Source organism: Scyliorhinus torazame, chromosome 5, assembly GCF_047496885.1.
Source record: "Scyliorhinus torazame isolate Kashiwa2021f chromosome 5, sScyTor2.1, whole genome shotgun sequence".
NCBI classification, from domain to species: domain Eukaryota; kingdom Metazoa; phylum Chordata; class Chondrichthyes; order Carcharhiniformes; family Scyliorhinidae; genus Scyliorhinus; species Scyliorhinus torazame.
Genome location: NC_092711.1, coordinates 248,397,042 through 248,417,291, shown reverse-complemented (window position 1 = coordinate 248,417,291; position 20,250 = coordinate 248,397,042). Strand labels below are relative to the sequence as shown.

Genomic DNA, 20,250 nt, shown 5'->3' with positions numbered 1-20,250 from the left:
CTGCACCTCATCTGTCCAAAAAGACCATCAAATTACCGCAGTACACAACTGGCCAGTAGCCATTTCAGAAAGAATGCAAAGCCTGAATATCTAAGTTAATTATCTCAACAACAAAAAAACCCCTCAATTTTTAACATTCCTGACATTCTCAATGTCAAGTAGTTGTACCTGATCCACCCATCCCCATTCCCAGTGCTGTGACTTGAATGGGGTTAGGCGATGAACTGGGTTGCTCTCCTGAATTGGAGTCCAAGCCAACTCCGATTGGTCGTTGCTTCACGTGCCATCACCAGCCCATGGTCGTCCGATAATCTGATTGGATGATGAGTCTGTCACCCGGGCAACGTTACGCCGGAAGGGAGCAGCCACACCAATCAGGAGAGGCAGGGTTGTTGTCTTGTCCAGTCGGGTGTAAGAGGCGGAGCTCCGGGGTTTTTATTCGAGGTCTTGTCCACACAGCCCGGCATCCCCGGGTAAAGTCTTGTTCGCGGAGAAAGATGAACACACGCTCGCGGGTGAGTATTACATTCCCAGTGTTTGAGTTAATGTCGTGTGAGGGTGCGGGACACGGATGTTTGTTTGGACACATGATGAATGGCTGGGAGATATTGTGCAGTCTGCAACCTGCAGTGATCTCAGAACTGCTCTGGATAGGAACTTGTGATCTAGCTGAGCTGTTCACATAAAAGCAGAAAATGCTGGAAATGATCAGTCCTCGCAAATCTATGCGAGAGGGAAACGGATTTGACGTTTCGCATCCATGAAGGCTAAACTCTGAAAGCAAAAAAATCCATTTAAATGAGAGAAAAACAGGAACTAGTAAAGATAAAGAAAACAAAATAAAGGCAGATGGGTGGCAGAGTGGTTCGTACTGCTGCCCCACAGTGCCAGGAACCCGGGTTCGATTCTGGACTTGGTTGACTGTGGAATTTGCACGTTCTCCCTGTGTCTATTTTGGGTTTCCTGTGGGTGCTCAGGTTTCCTCCCACAGTCCAAAGATGTGCAGGTTAGGTGGGGTTATGGGCATAGGGTGGAGGAGTGGGCCTAGGTAGGGGCTCTTTCAGAGGGTTTGTGCAGACTCAATGGGCTGAATGGCCTCCTTCAGCACTGTAGGATTTCTAGGGTTTGGTTTGAGTCTGGAAGATTGTAAAGTACCCAGTGAAAAGATGAGTTGCTGTTCCTCGAGCTTAAGTTAAGCTTCATTGGAATACTGCAGGAGGCTGAGGACAAAGTTCAGACAGGGAATATGAATTAAAAATGAGAGACAACTGGAATCTCGGGGTCATGCTTGTGGACAGAATGAAAGCTCTGCAAAATGGTAACCCAATTTGAGTTTGGCCTGTTCCAGTAAAGAGTAGACCACATTGTGAATGTGGTATACTACAATTGCTGTTACGTGTTTGGAACCTTGGATGGTGCAAAGAGAGGCGATTAAAAAGGCAGATGTTGCATCTTCTGCACTTGTATGGAAAGGCCTTGTGGAAAGTGGGGCTGTTGGGGTTACTGAGGAGTGGACCAGAGTAATGCAGGGGGGAACGGTCCTTTCAGAATGTTTGTGGCATCACACTGGAGGTGGCAGAAATGGCAAAGCATGGTCTGTTGAATGTGGAGGCTGGCACAGTGCAAGGCGAGGGCAAGGGGAACCCTGTAATGCTTCTGGGAGGGAGGGGAAGGGGTGACAGCAGGAGTGTGTGAAATAGAACAGAAATGTTGAAAGCCCTGTTAAACACTGGTGTAGGGCGAGTCCTTAGTTGCAGAAAAGGAAGAAATATCAGAAGCGTTGGTATGGAAGGTCGAATCGGCAGAACATTAAATTCACCAATTTTGAATTATAACCACTGCTCCATTTGTTTCTTTGTTGTTTTTATCTTACGTTTTTCCCTCTTTATAGGTGGCATCTGTTCATGATTCTGCCATTCACGTGTCCTCTATTCACATCTTTTGTTCCTTTACTTGCCCCAATATCACATCTTTTAGCCTTGCACCATGAGCCCTTCTGTCATTTAATCACCTTTCACCATATTGCTGATACCCAAGAAAGACAAAGACCCAAGGGAATGCGGATCATTTCGATCCGTTTCACTGCCTAACATAGATGTGAAAATACACGCGAAAGTCCTGGACAAGAGACATGAAGACTGTACCTGAAGTGGTCGCAGAGGACCAGATGGACTTTGTCAAGGGTAAACCGCTAACTGCGAACATCAGGCGGCTACTCAATGTGATATTAATCCCATACGGGGAGAGAACACCAGAGGTGATCGTCTCCCTATAGACAGAAAAGGTCTTCGACAGAATTTAATTGGAAGTATCACATAGAGGTACTGGAGCAGTTTGGGCTAGGGACGGAGTTCACCTCGTGGATGAAACTCCTGTACAATACCCCAAGGCAAACGTTCGGAACAACACCACCAGCACTGAATATTTCCAGCTGCACAGAGGCACCAGGCATGGATGCCTGCTGCCCCCTCTCCTCTTTGCCATTGCAATTGTACCCTGGCGATCGCTCTGTGAGATGCTAAAGGCTGGAAGGCTATCCGAAGAGGAGGTAGAGGATGCCTGCTCCTCTACGTCTTGGACCCGCAGAACTGCTTAAAGGAAATCATGAATTCCTGAAAGAGATTGGGGCCTTCACGGGCTACAGACTCAACCTGGGCAAGAACCAGGCATTCCCGGTGAACCTAAATGGGGGAAGGACCGAGCCTGAGGGCCTACCATTCAAACTAGCCCAAAGCAAATTCTGCTACTTGGGGATCCAGATAACCCACGACTGGATACGATCCACAAATGAATCTGACCATGATTATGGCGTTTTGTGTGTGGTGGTGTGGGGGGGGCAAGGAATGGGTGAAAATGGAGGAGTCTTCCAGCGCTCCCATCCCCAACCCGGCAAAGTACACATCCAGCCCAGTGGTGGTAGCAATGTTTAAAAACTTGAAACCAGATGTGACAGCACTTCGGCTTAATCGAGGTGTCCACCATGGCCCCTATCTGCGGTAACCACAAATTCCCACCAGCCATGCTAGATGCCACTTTTAATAAGTGGAGACAGGATGGGAGACACTAGTGATTGGGCCTTCCACATGGGGGACAGACTTGCAACCCTGAACAAGCTGACGGAAAGACTGGAGCTACCGAATGGACAGGCGCTCTGACATTTACAAATCAAAAGCTTTCTCCGCAAGGAGATAATGCGGTAACCTAGGGCCCCGAGAGACACCATGCTGGAGGCAGACAATATGGAGAAGGGGAACTGGGGGGGACGTTTACGGACGACTGTTAGAAAGGGGGCGGACACCACTAGAAGGAGCAAGACCGAAATGGGAGGTTGAACTAGGGTGGGGACGTGGGGACTCTGGAGTGAAGCACTAAGCAGGGCCAATTCCACCTCCTCTGCGCAAGGCTAAGCCTCCTGCAGTTCAAAGTGGTGCATGGAGCACACCTAACCTGAACCCGAATGAACCGCAGGTGGATAAATGTGAACAGTGCCAGGGAGGCCCAGCCAACCATGCCCACATGTTCTGGGTCTGCCCCAGACTTGTCCGGTTCTGGACAGCCATGTCCAATGTTGTGGGGGTGAGGGTGGAGCTGTGCCCGAGAGTGGCAGTCTTCAGGGTTTCGGACCAGCCAGAACTTCATATGGTGAAGAGGGCCGACGCCCTTGCTTTTGCTTCCCTAAAAGCACGGCAGAAAATCCTGCTTGGCTAGCGATCAACACCACCCACAGCTGTGGACCGGCTGGCAGACCTGTTGGAATTTCTCCATCTGGCGAAGATCAAATACACCATCCGAGGCTCGGACGAGGGTTTCCACAAAGCGTAGCGGATATTAATCCGTCTGTTCGAGGTCAATAGCGGAAAGGAAGGGGGGGGTGCGGGGAGGGGGATGTGCGAGGTCAGTGAGGGCAGACAGAACCACACCGAGTAGATAGGAACGAGAGGGATCCAGGGAAACGTGAGGAGGGAACACAGGAAAAGACTGAGGAAGAGGTCAGAGGGACCTCCGCCAACAAAGCCATAGGGGCAACAGGAACAAATCCAATATGAAAGGGGCATACAGCACCTACAACGGAAGAAAGGGCCCAAAATGGAGCCTGAACAACGAAGGGGTGGGGGGGGGACCAATGAAAGGAGAACATGTAAATTGTACATATGCAGCATCTTGCTCATCTATTGTACAGGTGTAAAAATTCAACAAAAATATTTTAAAATAAACTATTTCCGATGTTTGCTTTTGTAAATTGTATCTGGTCTGCACAGACTTGTTGATTTTGTACTGTATAATATGGGAAAACCTGAATAAAAACATTTTAAAAAGTCAGCACTTCCAGCAGTGCGCCATGCCCTCAATACTACAATGAAATGTCAGCAGGGGCTAGTGACACAATTCATGCAGGGGAACTTAAACTCTCAACCTTCTGACTCAGGCAAGAATGTTATGATTGAGGCAAGGCTGGTAACTAATTGTTAATGTTGTTAATTTCTTCTCTAGTTCAATATAATTTCAAAGAAGCCATTATTTTGTATATTTAATAAATATGCTGTTCTTCATCATCAAAAAAAAATTTAATCAGTCCTTCTTGCCCTCCACCCTCCACTGACTTCCAGAAGCGCAGGGGATGCAACATCTGCCCTTTCACCTCCTCTCTTTACACCATCCAATGCCATAATCACGAACAGCGATTTACTTGTACCCCTTTCAATGTACAGCATACTGTATTTCTCATCTTCACTTGCTTAAAACCTATTGCATCTCTGACTTTTCCCTGAAAAGTCATGACTTGAAATGTTGGACAGAATTCAACCAAATAATTTCAAGTATCATTTTGAGCGAGTTTGGTGGGAGGTTTCTCCCCGTCTTTTTGGTTGAGATCCAAACTGCTACTCAACACACTTAGTCATTTTTTGGGGCCTTGGGGAGTTTCTCCCCGGTCTAGCCCACACTTCGAAATGTGTTAATCACTGGGAGCTGAATTTGCCAGCGAGACCGGCTCTTCCGAGATTGGGCTGTTATTTTTGAAAGGGTATCCTTTTCCTAAGTGAGCTTGAGGGTCCTCCACCCACAAGCAATATCACCCCCTGCACAAATGGCCATTATTCCCCCCCCCCCCCCCCCCCAAGTGAGGAGACCCTGTTATGGCCTCCGTTCCCTCCCACTTTCAGAACCCCCCCCCGCAAACCTTGATGAGGCCCCTTTATATCTGCCCTTCAACCCCGCCCCCACCCTTCACAAAACCCCTCATATCCCCTTACATGGGAATGGCTCCCCCTGAGGCCCAGACCCTTGGCACTGCCACCTGGATACTGGAGAGTGCCAGGCTGGCAGGGCCAGTGTGCTGGAGGGGACCACCCTGCTCTGTCCCGACCACCCAGGGGTCTCCAATGACATGGGAAAGCCCCCAGGTGCCGTTACGCCTCGTCCAGGTTTGTGTGGACCATTACTAACCGGGGCACAGTCGAGGCCTTGTGGGGAGGCTGTTGGGTCCCGGGTGAATATTTTAATGAGCCATAAATATGCTAACCTGGATCTTCCAGCGCAAGTGAGATCCAGATTGCGATGTTTCACCAAGGTCAGTTTTTTTTTTTTTTTTTGTTTGTTTTCGATTTCCAGCACCTGTAGTATTTCGCTTTTGTCTGATTTTTTTTTTTCATTTTGTTTTGTAGCACAGTAAGAAATGTACTGTTATCGGGGGCTCTGGTTTCTTGGGCCAACATTTAGTGAGGACGCTTCTGGAGAAAGGCTATATTGTTAATATTTTGGATGTCTGGAAACCATTTGAGGATGAAAGAGTTCAGTTCTTCAGTGCAGATCTGTGCTCTAAAGAGGTTGGTATAAATAACATTTTTAACACTACAGTATTGAGTTCTCTATTTCTCATGGCATGATGCCACCTGCATGCGAAAGGAGAAGAAGCCTTGTGACATTTTGAGTTATAAATGAAATGATATTCAAGAGCACTGCTTCTTTCTGTTTGAATACAATTTTGTTAACTAATGGCTGACTCTCCTTTCCAGTTATGATGCACCTCTAACAATCATAATATTTTTCAAGCAGTTATTTTGATGTTCTTATGGTTATCAACTTTGGTTTGACTTATACTTGGACAACTGTTAGTTTTCACATATAAACTCTTGGCACCCGTTTCTACCTCAGTACTACCTCTCGCGACTCCACTGTTGAGAAATTATCAGAATGACTGATAGTCCAGCATCCAGTAGTGGATGAGCATTAGTGGATGAGCAGCAAATTTCTCCAACAATGTAAGATTTGATCAAGGGTCCCAAATTACTCAAGAGCTGAGAACAAGCGGTTTATTGAGAAGCAATTTTGTATATTGTAATCCTAAATGACAGACCCCAAACTCAGGATTTCCATGCTAATCTGTGCATATGTGATATCCTTAAGCTATGGTGCATTTCAGAAGATGCTGTCAATTCCTGCATCTCTATGATCACACTGTATGTGTGGACTATGGTAAGAATGTATTAAATTAATCTAATGGCTTGATCTTTCCACACCATTGATCTAATTGCTTGCTCTTACCACATCATGACTTTTTTTGGAGAGTGATTTCATGTATCGCAAGGTTTATATTCCTTAGGAGGTTGATGAGGTCAATCTATATGAACTTTAACCCTTTTGGTATAATGGAGCACTCCCTCAGCAATATGTAACATAGTATATCAAGGACCACCTTCCGAGGTCAGATATTTGTATCTGTATTAATCAGGCGGGATTCTTCAGCCGCGCTTGCCCGGTGAGCAGAAATTCTCACCCGAGGTCAACGGACCTTTACAAGGTCCCCGTTCCGTCCGTGGCGATCTTGCAGCGAGCGCGGCTGAAGAATCCAGCCAACTGACATGATTACTTGATCAGTCTACCATATTTTATGTGCGCTGTTCGATGGTATCTGAGCATCTGCCATTGCCTAGACACGGATTTGAAAAAATTATGCCTGAGTTAACACTTTCTCTTCTTTAATAAATAAGGCAACCGTTTAGAACCAAAAAAACAAATCAATCTTTTTAAATTCAAAGTACCCAATTCATTTTTTTTTCCAATTGAGGGGCAATTTAGCGTGACCAACCCACTTACCCTGCACATCTTTGGATTGTGGGGGTGAGACTCGTACAGACACTGGGAGAATGTGCAAACTCTACAAGGACAGTGACCCAGGGCCAGGATCAAACCCGGGTCCTCGACGCCATGAGGCAGCAGTGTTGACCACTGTGCCACCATGCCACCCAAAACAAATCAGTCTTGATAGATTTTATTTTATTATAACCTTGTTCCTCACTCAAACTCTCAACTTACAGGCTATTTGCAGTTTAGAGAAAGCTATTGCCCAGTAAATCTCCACAGGTTGTCAGTTTAAATTAATTTAAATTTATGTCTTTAGTGTCTATTTAAATGAAAACTTTAAACAATGGAATTGCACATTAACAAATTGTGATCGTTTAGGATGTACTGCCAGCAGTTCAGGGTGTGAGCATCGTGTTTCACTGTGCCTCTCCAGCACCTTCCAGTGACAACCGTGAACTATTCTATAAAGTTAATTACACAGGAACCAAAACTATAATCGAAGCATGTAAAGAAGCTGGTGTTCAGGTAAGAAATGGTGCAACTTTAGAACCATTTAAATCCTATTCCCTGCCCTGCAAACCTTTCATGACTAACTTATTTTCTCTCTCACAGAAACTGGTGCTGACTAGTAGTGCTAGTGTTGTATTTGAAGGCTCAGACCTCAAGAATGGCTCTGAAGACCTACCATATGCTAAGAATCCCATTGACTACTATTGCCAAACCAAGATCTTGCAGGAGATGGTAGGTTTAATAGTTTTGACATCACACAAGTTATGTATTTGTGATGGCCTGAGCAGCTGAGTGATGGAAACTTGTACATTTTAAAGTTTCAAGTTTTTACTTTATTTTTTTACATTGACAAAGCGTGCAAATATCTTGCTCCATGTAAAATATCAAAGCTCATTACCTGCAACCGGGAGACTCATCTTATCAGTGTGACCTTCCAGTAGAAGTAATATTCCGTTGCTGGTAATCAGACATATTTGTGTAGTTTATGTAGTGGGACAGAGAGCGTACATGTTTGCTCTCTCTTGAGCGCTCATGCGCTCTCAGTTGACTGTCCAGTAACTGCAAAACATTATTCTAAGTATTTTGGCAACTGTTGGTTGTATACCAATAGAAGTGAATGTTGTAGTTTCTTCCCTATTTGATGTTCGCAACTAACATTTTTTAAATATATGACAGGAAATTCTTGGTGCTAACAATCCAGATCAGAACTTCATGACCATTGCAATTCGTCCTCATGGCATTTTTGGACCTCAAGATCCGCATTTAGTACCTGTCCTTGTACAGGCTGCCAAGAGTGGAAAAATGAAGTTCATGATTGGGTGAGTACTGTATAGATGGAACAATGGATTTTGTACTGAAGTGTTTCATACTATAATTGAACTTGTGGTAAAGAACAGCGACCAGTCAGAAGAAAACAGTAACTTTCTCATTGACAATGTATTATGTGACTTGTGTATTTTTTTGGGTGTGGGATTATCAGAGTGGCAAATAACATGAAAATACAATTCCTCCCTACTACTCCTCCCTGTTTTATTATTGATAAATAGTACCACTTTTGATCTGTATTCAAAACAGTTGCTAGTTTTTGTGGAAATATTAGTGCCTAAAGTAGGGTGGTGCTAGTTTTTGTGGAAATATTAGTGCCTAAAGTAGGGTGGTGCACCATCAGTTGTGGAAATGGGGAGCATATTTCCTTTTTTGTGAATGAGTGGGTGGGTCACATCTGATATTAGGGCAGGATCAATTCTGACTTAATTTTTCTGTTAACTCCATATATTGAGTTGTTGGTACAGTTTAATTATTAATTATCATTCCTTGGAATTTTCTGGATATAATCGCTTATTGTCACAAGTAGGCTTCAATGAAGTTACTGTGAAAAGCTAGATTACTGTGAAAAGATATGATTACAATATTCTATTGGTTGGTTAATTTCTAGGCCTAATAAAACTGCTTATACCTTTTACAGCAATAGCAAGAATCTGGTAGACTTCACCTACGTTGATAATGTTGTGCATGGACTGATTCTGGCAGCAGAGAATCTTCACCCAAAGTCACACATCTGTGGAAAGGTAAATGTTGACAGTAGCCTGTCTCTGTCTATTCAACCCTTCTTTGATCGACCATGGGCGCGATTCTCCGGTGTGTGGTAGCAAGCGTGAGCTTCCCAGTGAGGCTGGCAACGCTATTCCACGTTAATTGGTTCACTTAACGAGGCCCCATGGGCTTCGCGCCTCAAATGAAGGCTTGCCAGCCAATTCGCCGACACTGTGCTCGCCAGACTCCTGCTAACAAGAGATGCAAAACTTAGACACGGTGGGTTATCATCACCACCACCCTAGCCCTTGACAGTGACCCGCTGACACATTCCAAGCACCGTGGAGTGATGTAACGCATACCCACTGCCCACTCCATCACCCATGCTCCCAGGGGATGGTAGAAAGTGACAGACCGGGCCAAGCTCTAAGTGATTTGGGCGAGTATGAGGGCCTCCCTGGCCCTCTGGGCTTGCCGGACCCTCACCGCTGCTGTCTGTCCTCCAGCCTCTGCTCCTTAAAGGTGGCCATATTTTCCTCATCACCTACCTCCAGTCCGTCGCCCCATTGCTGTGCACAGCAGACCACCACAAGGGCAGCCCTCCCGGGGGTTGTACTGGAGTGCGCCACCAGACTGGTCGAGGCATCGAATCTTGAGGAGTTCGATGCACCACTCAATCACAGCCCGGATGGCCACTTGGGCCTCGTTGTATCAGGTCTCCACTTTGATCTCTGGCCTCCATACTGGCGTCATTGGCCATGTCCTCAGCTGGTATCCCTTATCCCCCAAGATCTAGCTGACCATCCTGGGGTGGTCCTCGAAGAGGCCGGGGATGACCAACTGCCCCAGGATGTAGCTGTCATGGATGCTCCTGGGAAGCGTGCGCACACGTGCATGATCTTCATGTGGTGGTCGCACACGAGTTGTATGTTGAAGGAATACAGCCCCTTTCTGTTAACGAAGGCAATGGCGGAGAAACCTGATGCTTGGCATCCTGATGTCAAAGTTGATGTAGTTTTCCGCGCGGGCAGAGCATCAGTTAACAGTCGGATACACCTGTGGGCTGTAGCCTTCAAGATACCACACAGGTCCCCGCTCGAGCCCTGGAATGATCCCGAGGCATAAAGGTTCAGGGCTGCGGTGGCCTTAGCAGCCACAGAGAGAGAGTGTCCTCCTCCATATGGTGCCAAGTCCGCGAGGATATGGCACAGATGCCTTACTGTCTTCTTATTGAGGTAAAGCCTCCTGCGGCACACGCTGTCCATCATCTGTTCAAAGGACCAGTGACTCCTGTACACGCTGGGCTTTTGCGGGCCTCCCCCTGGTGCCTGATGGGCGCCGGGTCCTTGGTGTGGGACGGTGTCTGGCACATGGGCTGCCATCACAAGCATCTGCAGATGCTGCTGCTGCCACTGTCTCCAGCGACTGGCCGCCTGGCCTAGCAGGAGCACCACTAGGGCAAGTTCTGGGTTCAAACTCCCTGCCGTAGCGTTCAATATCTGTAAAGCATTAGGGGAGGGTGTTAGATTCGCAGACAGCAGTGGCTCCCATTTGAGACTCTCCATTCCACCATTGATTTCCCCCCCTCCTCCCCACCTGGATTGGCCTGCCCATGCACTCCCCTCACTGACCCAGATCCTGTATCCCAGACACTTGTTCATGACGTCACCTGGTCCGGGCGCTAGTTCCCTCCCCGTGGCACTCCCCCACCTTCCGGCTGTGGTCATGTCCCCGGAGTTATGTCCCACTCGGAGTGTTCAGGTGTTGCCTCCCGCAGTGTTTAAGCACAGTGTCCAGGTATCATGGTCTGATTGGAATGCTAGGCATTGATTCCCACATGCTAAATGGCCTGCCCATCTGCCGGAATCCACTTGGGTTGTGTGAAGTGCTCACTTAACCACGATTGCCAATTCCCTATTAGCCTTCAGCCACATGACGGAGGCCTCTGCATTCGGTGGGGGTTATGGGTGGTGGGCGGGGCAGATGGGCAGGGACTGGGGTTGCCCCCAGAACGGATACACACGATCCAGAGGTTGGCATGGTGGTGCCATGTGGGGTTGGCCACCCCAGCCCCCCCCATGGCGGCCCACCCCTATGGAGGGTCCCCCCACCGAGCACAGGGGTGGCCCCGGGATCTTTGTCTGTGAGCAAAGATGGCTACTCACCTCCTCGGCTCCCCGCAGAAGTCCTTCCAGCAGGTTCACATTGTTAAAAGGGAGTACTAATTGGCACCAGCATGACCATTTGCTGGGGAGGCCAATGAATGACAGGAGGCTGTTGGATTCTGGGGTGACTCCTGTTACTTGTATCAAAATGGGGCTTAAGTGGTGATAATTTGTTTCTCCCCACGCTACGCCGAGATCCCGATTTCGCCGACAGGAGCTGGCCGGTTGCATTGCAAGCTGCTTGGTGCCTGCCCCAGTTCGAGAGTGTAACGAGGCCGGCTATTAGATCTTGTGTAATTGTTTCCCATTCATGCTGACTGCTCCATTGATGTGCAGGGACCATTTAATAATAGATGGGTAGTATCCCTACAGTGCAGAAGGAGGCCATTAGACCCATCGAGTCTGCTCCGACCCTTTGAAAGAGCACTCTACCCATATCCACCCAGCCCTAACCCCATAACCTAATCCGCACATCCCCGGACACTAAGGGGAAATTTTACCATGGCTAATCCATCTAACCCGTACATCTTTGGACTTTGGGAGGAAACCGAAGCACCCGGAGGAAACCCACGCAGACACTGGGAGATAACGTACAAACTCCACACAGACAGTGACCCAAGGCCGGAATTGAACCCGGGTCCCTGGTGCTGTGAGGCAGCAGTGCTCACCACTGCGCAACCATCAGTAGAAATTTCACCAGTGTCCTTTTGTCATCTGACAGACAATATCACTGCAATTTGAAAAATGGCAATGGTCTATCTAAGCATGAGACCCATTGTTGGCTTTTACAGGTGGATCGAGGGATCAGTCTGTAGCGGGGCTCCCAAAGGGAGATTTAACGATGACCACTCGTGGGAGCCAATTGCCAAAGCAGCCCGCTACAGAGTTTTTGTTTTTTCTTCTCTCTGACAGCACTCTTACTAGTAGAAGTGACTTTGTCGTATTGGTGGTAAAATCATAGAATGGTTACAGCACAGAAAGTGGCTATTTAGCATGCTGTGTCCATACGGGCTCTCTGCAAGGGAATCATCAAATCTCATTTGGCCACCTTTTCTCCATAGCTCTGTAATTTGTTTCCCCCTCAGATATTTATCCAATTCTCTTTTTGAAACCTCAATTGAATCTGCCCCCCCCCCCCCCCCCCCCCACACACACAATCTTGGGCAGTGTATTCCAGATTCAGTCACCGCCTGAAAAGCTATTTTTTCCAGGTGTCACTGTTGGTTCTTTTGCCACTCCCTTTAAATAACTGCCCTCTGGTTCTCCATCCTTGTGTCAATGGAAACAGTTTCTCCCTAACTGTGCAGACCCCTCATGATTTTGAACATCTTTATCAAATATCTTCCGAGTCTTCTCTTCAGGAAGAACAGCCCCAGCTACATGAATCTAACCCCGTTCTGCTTCTTCGTCCCTAGAACCATTCTTGTGTATCTTTTCTACATCCTCTCTGATGTCTTTCCATCATCCCAATGTGTGGTGCCCAGAATTGGACAGAATATTGCAGTAGAGGCAGAACCAGTGTTCACACAAGTTCATCATAACTTCCTTTTTACATAACTCATTTGGAATTAAATCTCTAGATAGCTGTAACACAGTAGTTGCACACAGACTCGGCATAATATATCCCTGGAGATCACCAAGGGATTAGTTACTGATGACTTTGCATTAATACTTGTATGAATATTGGTAAATATATTTATAATCCAAGTATTTCAAAATGAACCGTCCGTGCCATTACATCGGACAAGAGAACTTTTATTTCTTTCTTTATGTACCTATTCTTTAAAATAATACCTGGAAGCTTTTCATAGATTATCATAGAATTTACAGTGCAGAAGGAGGCCATTCGGCCCATCGAGTCTGCACCAGCTCTTGGAAAGAGCACCCTACCCAGGCCCATATCTCCACCCTATCCCCACAACCCAGCAACCCCACCCAACACTTAAGGGCAATTTTGGACACCAGGGGCAATTTATCATGGCCAATCCACCTAACCTGCACATCTTTGGACTGTGGGAGGAAACTGGAGCACCCGGAGGAAACCCACGCACACACGGGGAGAATGTGCAGACTCCGCACAGACAGTGACCCAAGCCGGAATCGAACCTGGGACCCTGGAGCTGTGAAGCAATTGTGCTATCCACAATGCTACCGTGCTGCCCCTTTTCCATTCACCTAAGACCACAAACTTGTTTAACATTTCATTCAATAGATGGAACTTGTTTAACATTTCATTCAATAGATGGAAAGTTTCACTATGCAGCACAGCCAACCAATACAGATAGACTAAGTGCTCAAATCTCAGGAATGGCTTTTCAACTCCACAACTTTGAGAGCTGTTTCTCTTCCCGCACCTAGTAGTGCACAATGCAGATTTTCATCTGTTCCATTAGCGAGTTTTGTTTTTCCCCTGGAACAGATTGCTAGCCTGTCACTGGAGGCTTGAGTGGTACCACTCCGCATCAACCATGGCTGACTAGGAGTCTCTCCCACTCTTACCTCATGCCATTGGGGTGCTCAAGGATTTTGCAGGTTGACACTGTTGGCCATGTTATGAACACATCTATCTTGGCCATCAAGTCCTGGGGTTGGACTCAAACCTAGAGCTTCTGGCTCAGAGGCAGGGACGCTACCCACTGCCCCACAAGATCCCCTTGGTCTAGAGTGCTACCACTGAATTAAATACCACACAATCATGTTTTCCTAAAATGAGTTTGGTAGATCTGATGTTCCTCTCTCTTTTCACCCCATACCCTCCACACAACCACCCCCATCTACAAAACCTTAAAAAGGGGTAGTTAGAAAATATTATCATAATCCATGTTGTCATTGAAAGAAAATCATTTTAATGTTTAGTTAATGTATAAAAACTTGTGTTTTGAAATATGGGCTTTGTTTTCTTGACTACTTTCTTTTCAATTCCAATAGGCTTATCATATCACAAATGATGAACCGATTCCTTTCTGGACCTTCTTGTCTGAGATTTTAGTTGGACTAAATTATGATCCTCCAAAGTATCACATACCCTACCTGTTGGCTTATTATTTGGCCTTCTTGCTTTCAATTTTGGTGTTGCTATTAAAGCCGTTTGTGACCATTAAACCTACATTCACTCCCATGCGAGTAGCACTGGCTGGAACATACCACTACTACAGTTGTGAAAGAGCAAAGAACGATCTAGGATATAAACCTGTTGTCTGCCTGAGCGAAGGAATCAAATCTACAATTCAAAGTTTCACATATCTCAGTAGATCAAGATAACTGATTTCAGCCAACCCATTATTTGTTATACTTTTGATTTTCAATCTGATGACAGAAAGTGGATTTGAAAATCTAAATTTATCATTATTCTTATTTGTGTCATGATTGAAATATATTTTACCATTTCTGACTGGGTTGCAAGGCATACAAGCCAAATAAAATGCTGATATGGTGGCTTCTGCAATTCCTTGGAGTGGAGGGGAAAAAAAGTATGTATCTTGTTCATTGGTAGTGTTTCCATGGCAACAAATGCAAATCCTGTTCTCCCTATGGATACTCTAAGATAGATAGAAAATATTTGGTGACCAGAGGTCTTGAGGGAGGGAAGAGAAAGGAGAGAGTGAAAGACTTGCACATTACAGCATCCATTTTGATTACATTTTTGCTGATCATTCAAGGAAATTGATTATTCAACTCAAACTGAAAGGGGCATAGAATAGAATCATAGAAAAGTTACAGCACAGGAGACCACTCAGCCCATCTTGTTCATGCCAGCTTGAGGATACCCAGGTGCCCTTTCTAATCCCACCTTCCTGCACCCGGTTCATAACCCTGTATCTTGCAGCACTTAAGGTGCAGATCCAGGTACTTTTTAAAAGAGTTTCTGCCTCCACCACATCTATTGTCAGTTTTGACTTTATTAGTAAGATTTTCCAAGTAAAAGGTCTGGGATTTTCTTGACTCTTGTTGCCTTTTATTTAAAAACAGTATCTCCAAAGGTTGACATTATGGGTGTAACATTAGCTCCTTGGCATTGCATGGTTTTTATTTTAAATTACACAAAAATATTCCGCCTCTTGTACACAGTTTTTGTCTTCTGTTTTCAAACAGTTTTCGGTAAACTTCGTTTTGGAAGATTTACTGAAATTACTGAGTTGAAAGTTGTTTTTTTAGCATCAGCACTTTTACAGTTTATATCAATGTCAATATAATTTCTGATCTTTCAGATATAAATAAGCAAACAGAAAATGATCCACTTTTTCCCTTTTGCAGTGCTGTGCTTAATATCTAAATAGTTTGGTCTAAACTGGGTTTGTGATATGGCAATGAAGCGTTTGGTAATAACATTCCTCATTAATTAACTATTCCTCCAGAGATGATGCACGTTATCCATATTTGTGTGACAAAACTTCAACGTATTGATCATGTTTTTTCTTTAATGTATGTAGCTGTTGGAATTTATTTTTTAAAATACTTTAAGGTGGAAATAATGCATTCATTTAAATACTTAAATTTTATAAAAACAATTTTCAATTGAAGGGGCAATTTAATGAGGCCAACCCACCTACCTTAAACATCTTTGGTTTGTGGGGCTGGGACCCATGCAGACACGAAGAGAATGTGTAAACTCCACACGGACAGTGACTCGGGGCTGGGATCGAACCAGAGTCCTTGGCGCCATGAGGCAGCAGTGCTAACCACTGTGGCATCATGTTGCCCATTCATTTATATAATATCATGGTTTAAAATTAGATGGAAGGACTATATTAAATCTTTCAAAATACTTAAGGATCCTTAACTAAAATATTTAGGATATTAATTGTCACATGTTCCATTTGAACACTTCCTGAGTATTATTCAAAAGGCTAGTATCTTCTAAACCATTGGCTCATTATTTTGCCATTCTCATTAGAATTAACTGCTGCTGGAAAAGGAATCCTTTATATGACTCTCTCCGACTCCAACTCTTAGTTTGGATTTTCTCTGGCTGGGTAATCTGGCTCTTTGGGAATACACCAATGGAAATCATAAGAACTAGGAACAGGAGTAGGCCATCTGGCCCCTCGAGCCTGCTCCGCCATTTAATGAGATCATGGCTGATCTTTGTGGACTCAGCTCCACTCTCCGGCCCGTACACCATATCCCCGAATCCCTTTATTCTTTAGAAAGGTATCTATCTTTTTCTTAAAAACGTTTAAAGAAGGAGCCTCAATTGCTTCACTGGGCAAGGAATTCCAGAGATTCACAACCCTTTGGGTGAAGAAGTTCCTCCTAAACTCAGTCCTAAATCCACTTCCCCTTATTTTGAGGCTATGCCCCCTAGTTCTGCTTTCCCCGACCAGTGGAAACAACCTGCCCGCATCTATCCTATCTATTCCCTTCATAATTTTATATGTTTCAATAAGATCCCCCCGCATCCTTCTAAACTCCAATGAGTACAGTCCCAGTCTACTCAACCTCTCGTCATAATCTAATCCCCTCAACTCTGGGATCAACCTAGTGAATCTCCTCTGCACTCCCTCCAGTGCCAATATGTCCTTTCTCAGGTAAGGAGACCAAAACTGAACACAATACTCCAGATGTGGCCTCACCAACACCGTATACAATTGCAGCATAACCTCCCTAGTCTTGAACTCCATCCCTCTAGCACTGAAAGACAAAACTCGATTAGCCTTCTTAATCACCTGTTGCACCTGCACACCAACTTTTTGCGACTCGTGCACCAGCACTCCCAGGTCCCTCTGCACAGCAGCATGTTTTAACATCTTACCGTTTAAATAATCCATTCTGCTGTTATTCCTCCCAAAATGGATAGCCTCACACTTGGCAACATTGAATTCCATCTGCCAGACCCTAGCCCATTCACCTAACCTATCCAAATCCTACTGCAGACTTCCGGTATCCTCTGCACTTTTTGCTTTACCACTCATCTTAGTGTCGTCTGCAAACTTTGACACATTGCACTTGGTCCCCAACTCCAAATTGTCTATGTAAATTGTGAACAACTGCGGGCCCAACACTGATCCTTGAGGGACCCCACTAGTTACAGGTTGCCAACCAGAGAAACACCCATTTATCCCCACTCTCTGTTTTCTGTTAGTTAACCAATCCTCTACCCATGCTACCACTTTACCCTCAATGCCATGCATCTTTAGTTTATGCAGCAACCTTTTGTGTGGCACCTTGACAAAAGCTTTCTGGAAATCCAGATATACCACATCCATTGGCTCCCCGTTATCTACTGCACTGGTAACGTCCTCAGACAATTCTACCAAATTACTCAGACACGACCTACCCTTTATGAACTCATGCTGCGTCTGCCCAATGGGACAATTTCCCTCCAGGAAAAGTGCTTGTTCTGTCTCCTGAGGATGTAAACTGCCATCGCAGTCTGTTTATTCCAAGACTGGAATACATTTATGAAGTGGCTTCTGATGCTGTATTTCAACTCACTTTACAGAAGCGGCAGTATTGGTGGCATGTTTAAAGAGCTCTGTCTATATTATTATCCAGTAACAATAAAAGGGTTATTCTATGAAGATAGTCACATATTTGTATCTCAGAGAACAGGGTCATGTCTATGGAAGAAGACTTTTACATTGCGCATGAGAAGTATATGTAGAGCTCCTGAATTATAATTTCAGAAGTAATCCCCAGCAAGCATCCTTTAACATGATTTGTCCTCTGAAAACAAAGCACAAAATCCTCATTTTGGACTTGATTGATTGTGTTGTAAATGTTTATTTTTGCTGATGTATTATACCAAGTAAAACTGTGTTAATATCTCATTTGCATCTTTTAATAATCCTCCTCAGAAATCTCTTTGTGGGACCAAGAGAGAGAGAGAACTGTTCTTTCAGTACTGTAATGTACTTGCAATTTTTTGGGTTAGGGAGTAGATTAGCAGAATCTCAATTCTGATGGGAGTCTCCGATGTCCTAAGTGAGCCATCGAAGATTTACTTGATTCTAAATGTTTAGTACGGTGTGTGTCATCTTGGACCACTATGTTGACAAAAGGCCCTGCTTACTGTCATTTTTCACCTCCATTCCCACAATTGCCCATTATCCAAGGGATCTATAAGACGTCCTGCACCCCCCAACTCACCGGAAATGAGTTTTTTGCAAATCGCAATTAGCACTGCATACCACAATGTAGGTGTTCAGTGCCATAGCAGAGATGTCTACTTATTTAAAAATGGAGTCCGGCCATGATAAATACTGACCTCCAGCAACCTGGCATGTCCAACTATTACAGTATCTATTATACAACAAGAAACTTGCTTTGGCAGGTAAAAGGACTTGTACAACTTACTAGCCACCTTGATGTTCTAGCTGTCCAGTACAATGCTGTACAGCCTACAAAAGGACTTCAGCATTTAGATGATCTACCTCCAGTCGGTGCTCCAGCTATTCCTCATTGTATTCCAAAATTGTGCAAACTACAGTGCCCCTAGAGACATTGGCATTGTACACTATAGCCTGGCCTATGCTTCAAGATGCTTTATATGCATTGTGAAATTAGTTTGGTAGTTTTGAGCACGCCATGAATTTGTATTCAGCAGCTGTCCATGTTTACTGAATATCCTGTATTTTGTGGGAGGTGACCTTCCACTCTTTGTGGCGGACAGCATTCAATAAAAGAAGCCTGTTTAGTATATTTAAGATTTGTGTTATCTGCAAAGGCAATTGTGCTCTGTATACCCAATTCCAGGTTATTAATGTATATCAGAAAGAATATATACTGACCCCGAGGCATACCATTGCATACCTCTCTCCACTCTGAATCATTCACCATGACCATAGATGATGCTAGCAGAATAGAACTTGAGAAAATAAAATAGGCAGCGATATTGGCAAGTAATGATGTAGAACAACTGTAGCAAACATTTAAGATGGTATTCAACAGAGTGCAGGAAGCATGTTCTGCTGAAAAGAGCAAACTAAATACTAGCTGGACTCCATGCATAAATTAAAACTTAAGGGAGCAATTGAGGGATAGCAGGGCATTATTATGAAAATGGTATAGTGTCAGAGGACCATTAAATGGCTAACAATTTTTAGATTTAAGAAGGGGAACAAAACACGCACAGGGAACTCTCAGATTATTATTTTCACCTGTCCATCTCTGGAGACGAGGAACTATGCCTATGGTGTATGCCACTTTTGTATCAAATTTGTCTGTTATTGTAGATTTTTGAGTGGTAGTCCTACAGCAGCACAGGTGAATCGCTTTGGCCTGAAATCTACTGATGCTATTTTTGTTCTGACAGATTCTCCTTTTTGCTATCTAGTCATTTATTTTGACTTGCTTATTCCTTGCTGTTCTTGATAACTTGTCTACTGGCACTCTGGTCAGCAGCCAGGACTTTGTATGCATCAACCATGATCCCAGTGAACTTGAGGTCTCGCTTGCAGACATCCTAGTATCTCTGATGTGGATGACCTGTTGGTCAGTAACAAGCTCACCATAGAGCAATCATTTTCAAACGCAGGGATGCGACCCACGGACTAGTGTCGGGAGGGCCATGCACCAACCATGATCCCAGTGAATTTGAGGGCTCGCTTGCAGACATCCTTGTATCTCTGATGTGGATGACCTGTTGGTCTCGTGTCAGTAACAAGCTCACCATAGAGCAGTAATTTTCAAATACAGGGCCGTGTCCTGTGGGCTAGTGGCGGGCGGGCCATGCATCATGACGTTCCCGATCGCAGGAAGACGCAGCTGGCTTTTAAAATTGCCGGCGCAGTGGGCTTTCAGAATGCCGGCCGTTCCGTGCATGCATACGCCCTCAGCAGTACGCAGGCCCAGAGCCCAGCGCACTGACCCAGGAGCAGACTTTTTTTTTAAATTGCAGGAATCTTTCTGCCTGGAGCAGCGGCAGAGAGGAGGTCACGCGTCCCATATGCTGATTCCTCCATTTTGCAGCTGCCAGCAGTGCTGGTGTGAACTCCAGGGCCTTTGGTGGACAACCCAT

At 45.1% G+C, this 20,250-nt stretch overlaps 1 protein-coding gene across 1 annotated transcript; it reads left to right on the top strand.

Moving 5' to 3' along the window:
* Positions 1-394: 394 nt before the first annotated feature.
* Positions 395-18,932, top strand: nsdhl (NAD(P) dependent 3-beta-hydroxysteroid dehydrogenase NSDHL). The gene is made up of 7 exons (XM_072505315.1): positions 395-515; positions 5,664-5,825; positions 7,462-7,608; positions 7,696-7,824; positions 8,269-8,411; positions 9,059-9,161; positions 14,220-18,932. Exons 1-7 carry the CDS (start codon positions 498-500, stop codon positions 14,550-14,552), a joined length of 1,035 nt encoding a protein of 344 aa, XP_072361416.1. The 5' UTR covers positions 395-497; the 3' UTR covers positions 14,553-18,932.
* Positions 18,933-20,250: the final 1,318 nt, after the last annotated feature.

Coding starts and splice junctions, on each gene's coding strand:
- nsdhl (XM_072505315.1), top strand. Junction 5,826..7,461: donor CAGATCTGTGCTCTAAAGAG/GTTGGTATAAAT, acceptor GTGATCGTTTAG/GATGTACTGCCAGCAGTTCA. Junction 8,412..9,058: donor AAAATGAAGTTCATGATTGG/GTGAGTACTGTA, acceptor TACCTTTTACAG/CAATAGCAAGAATCTGGTAG.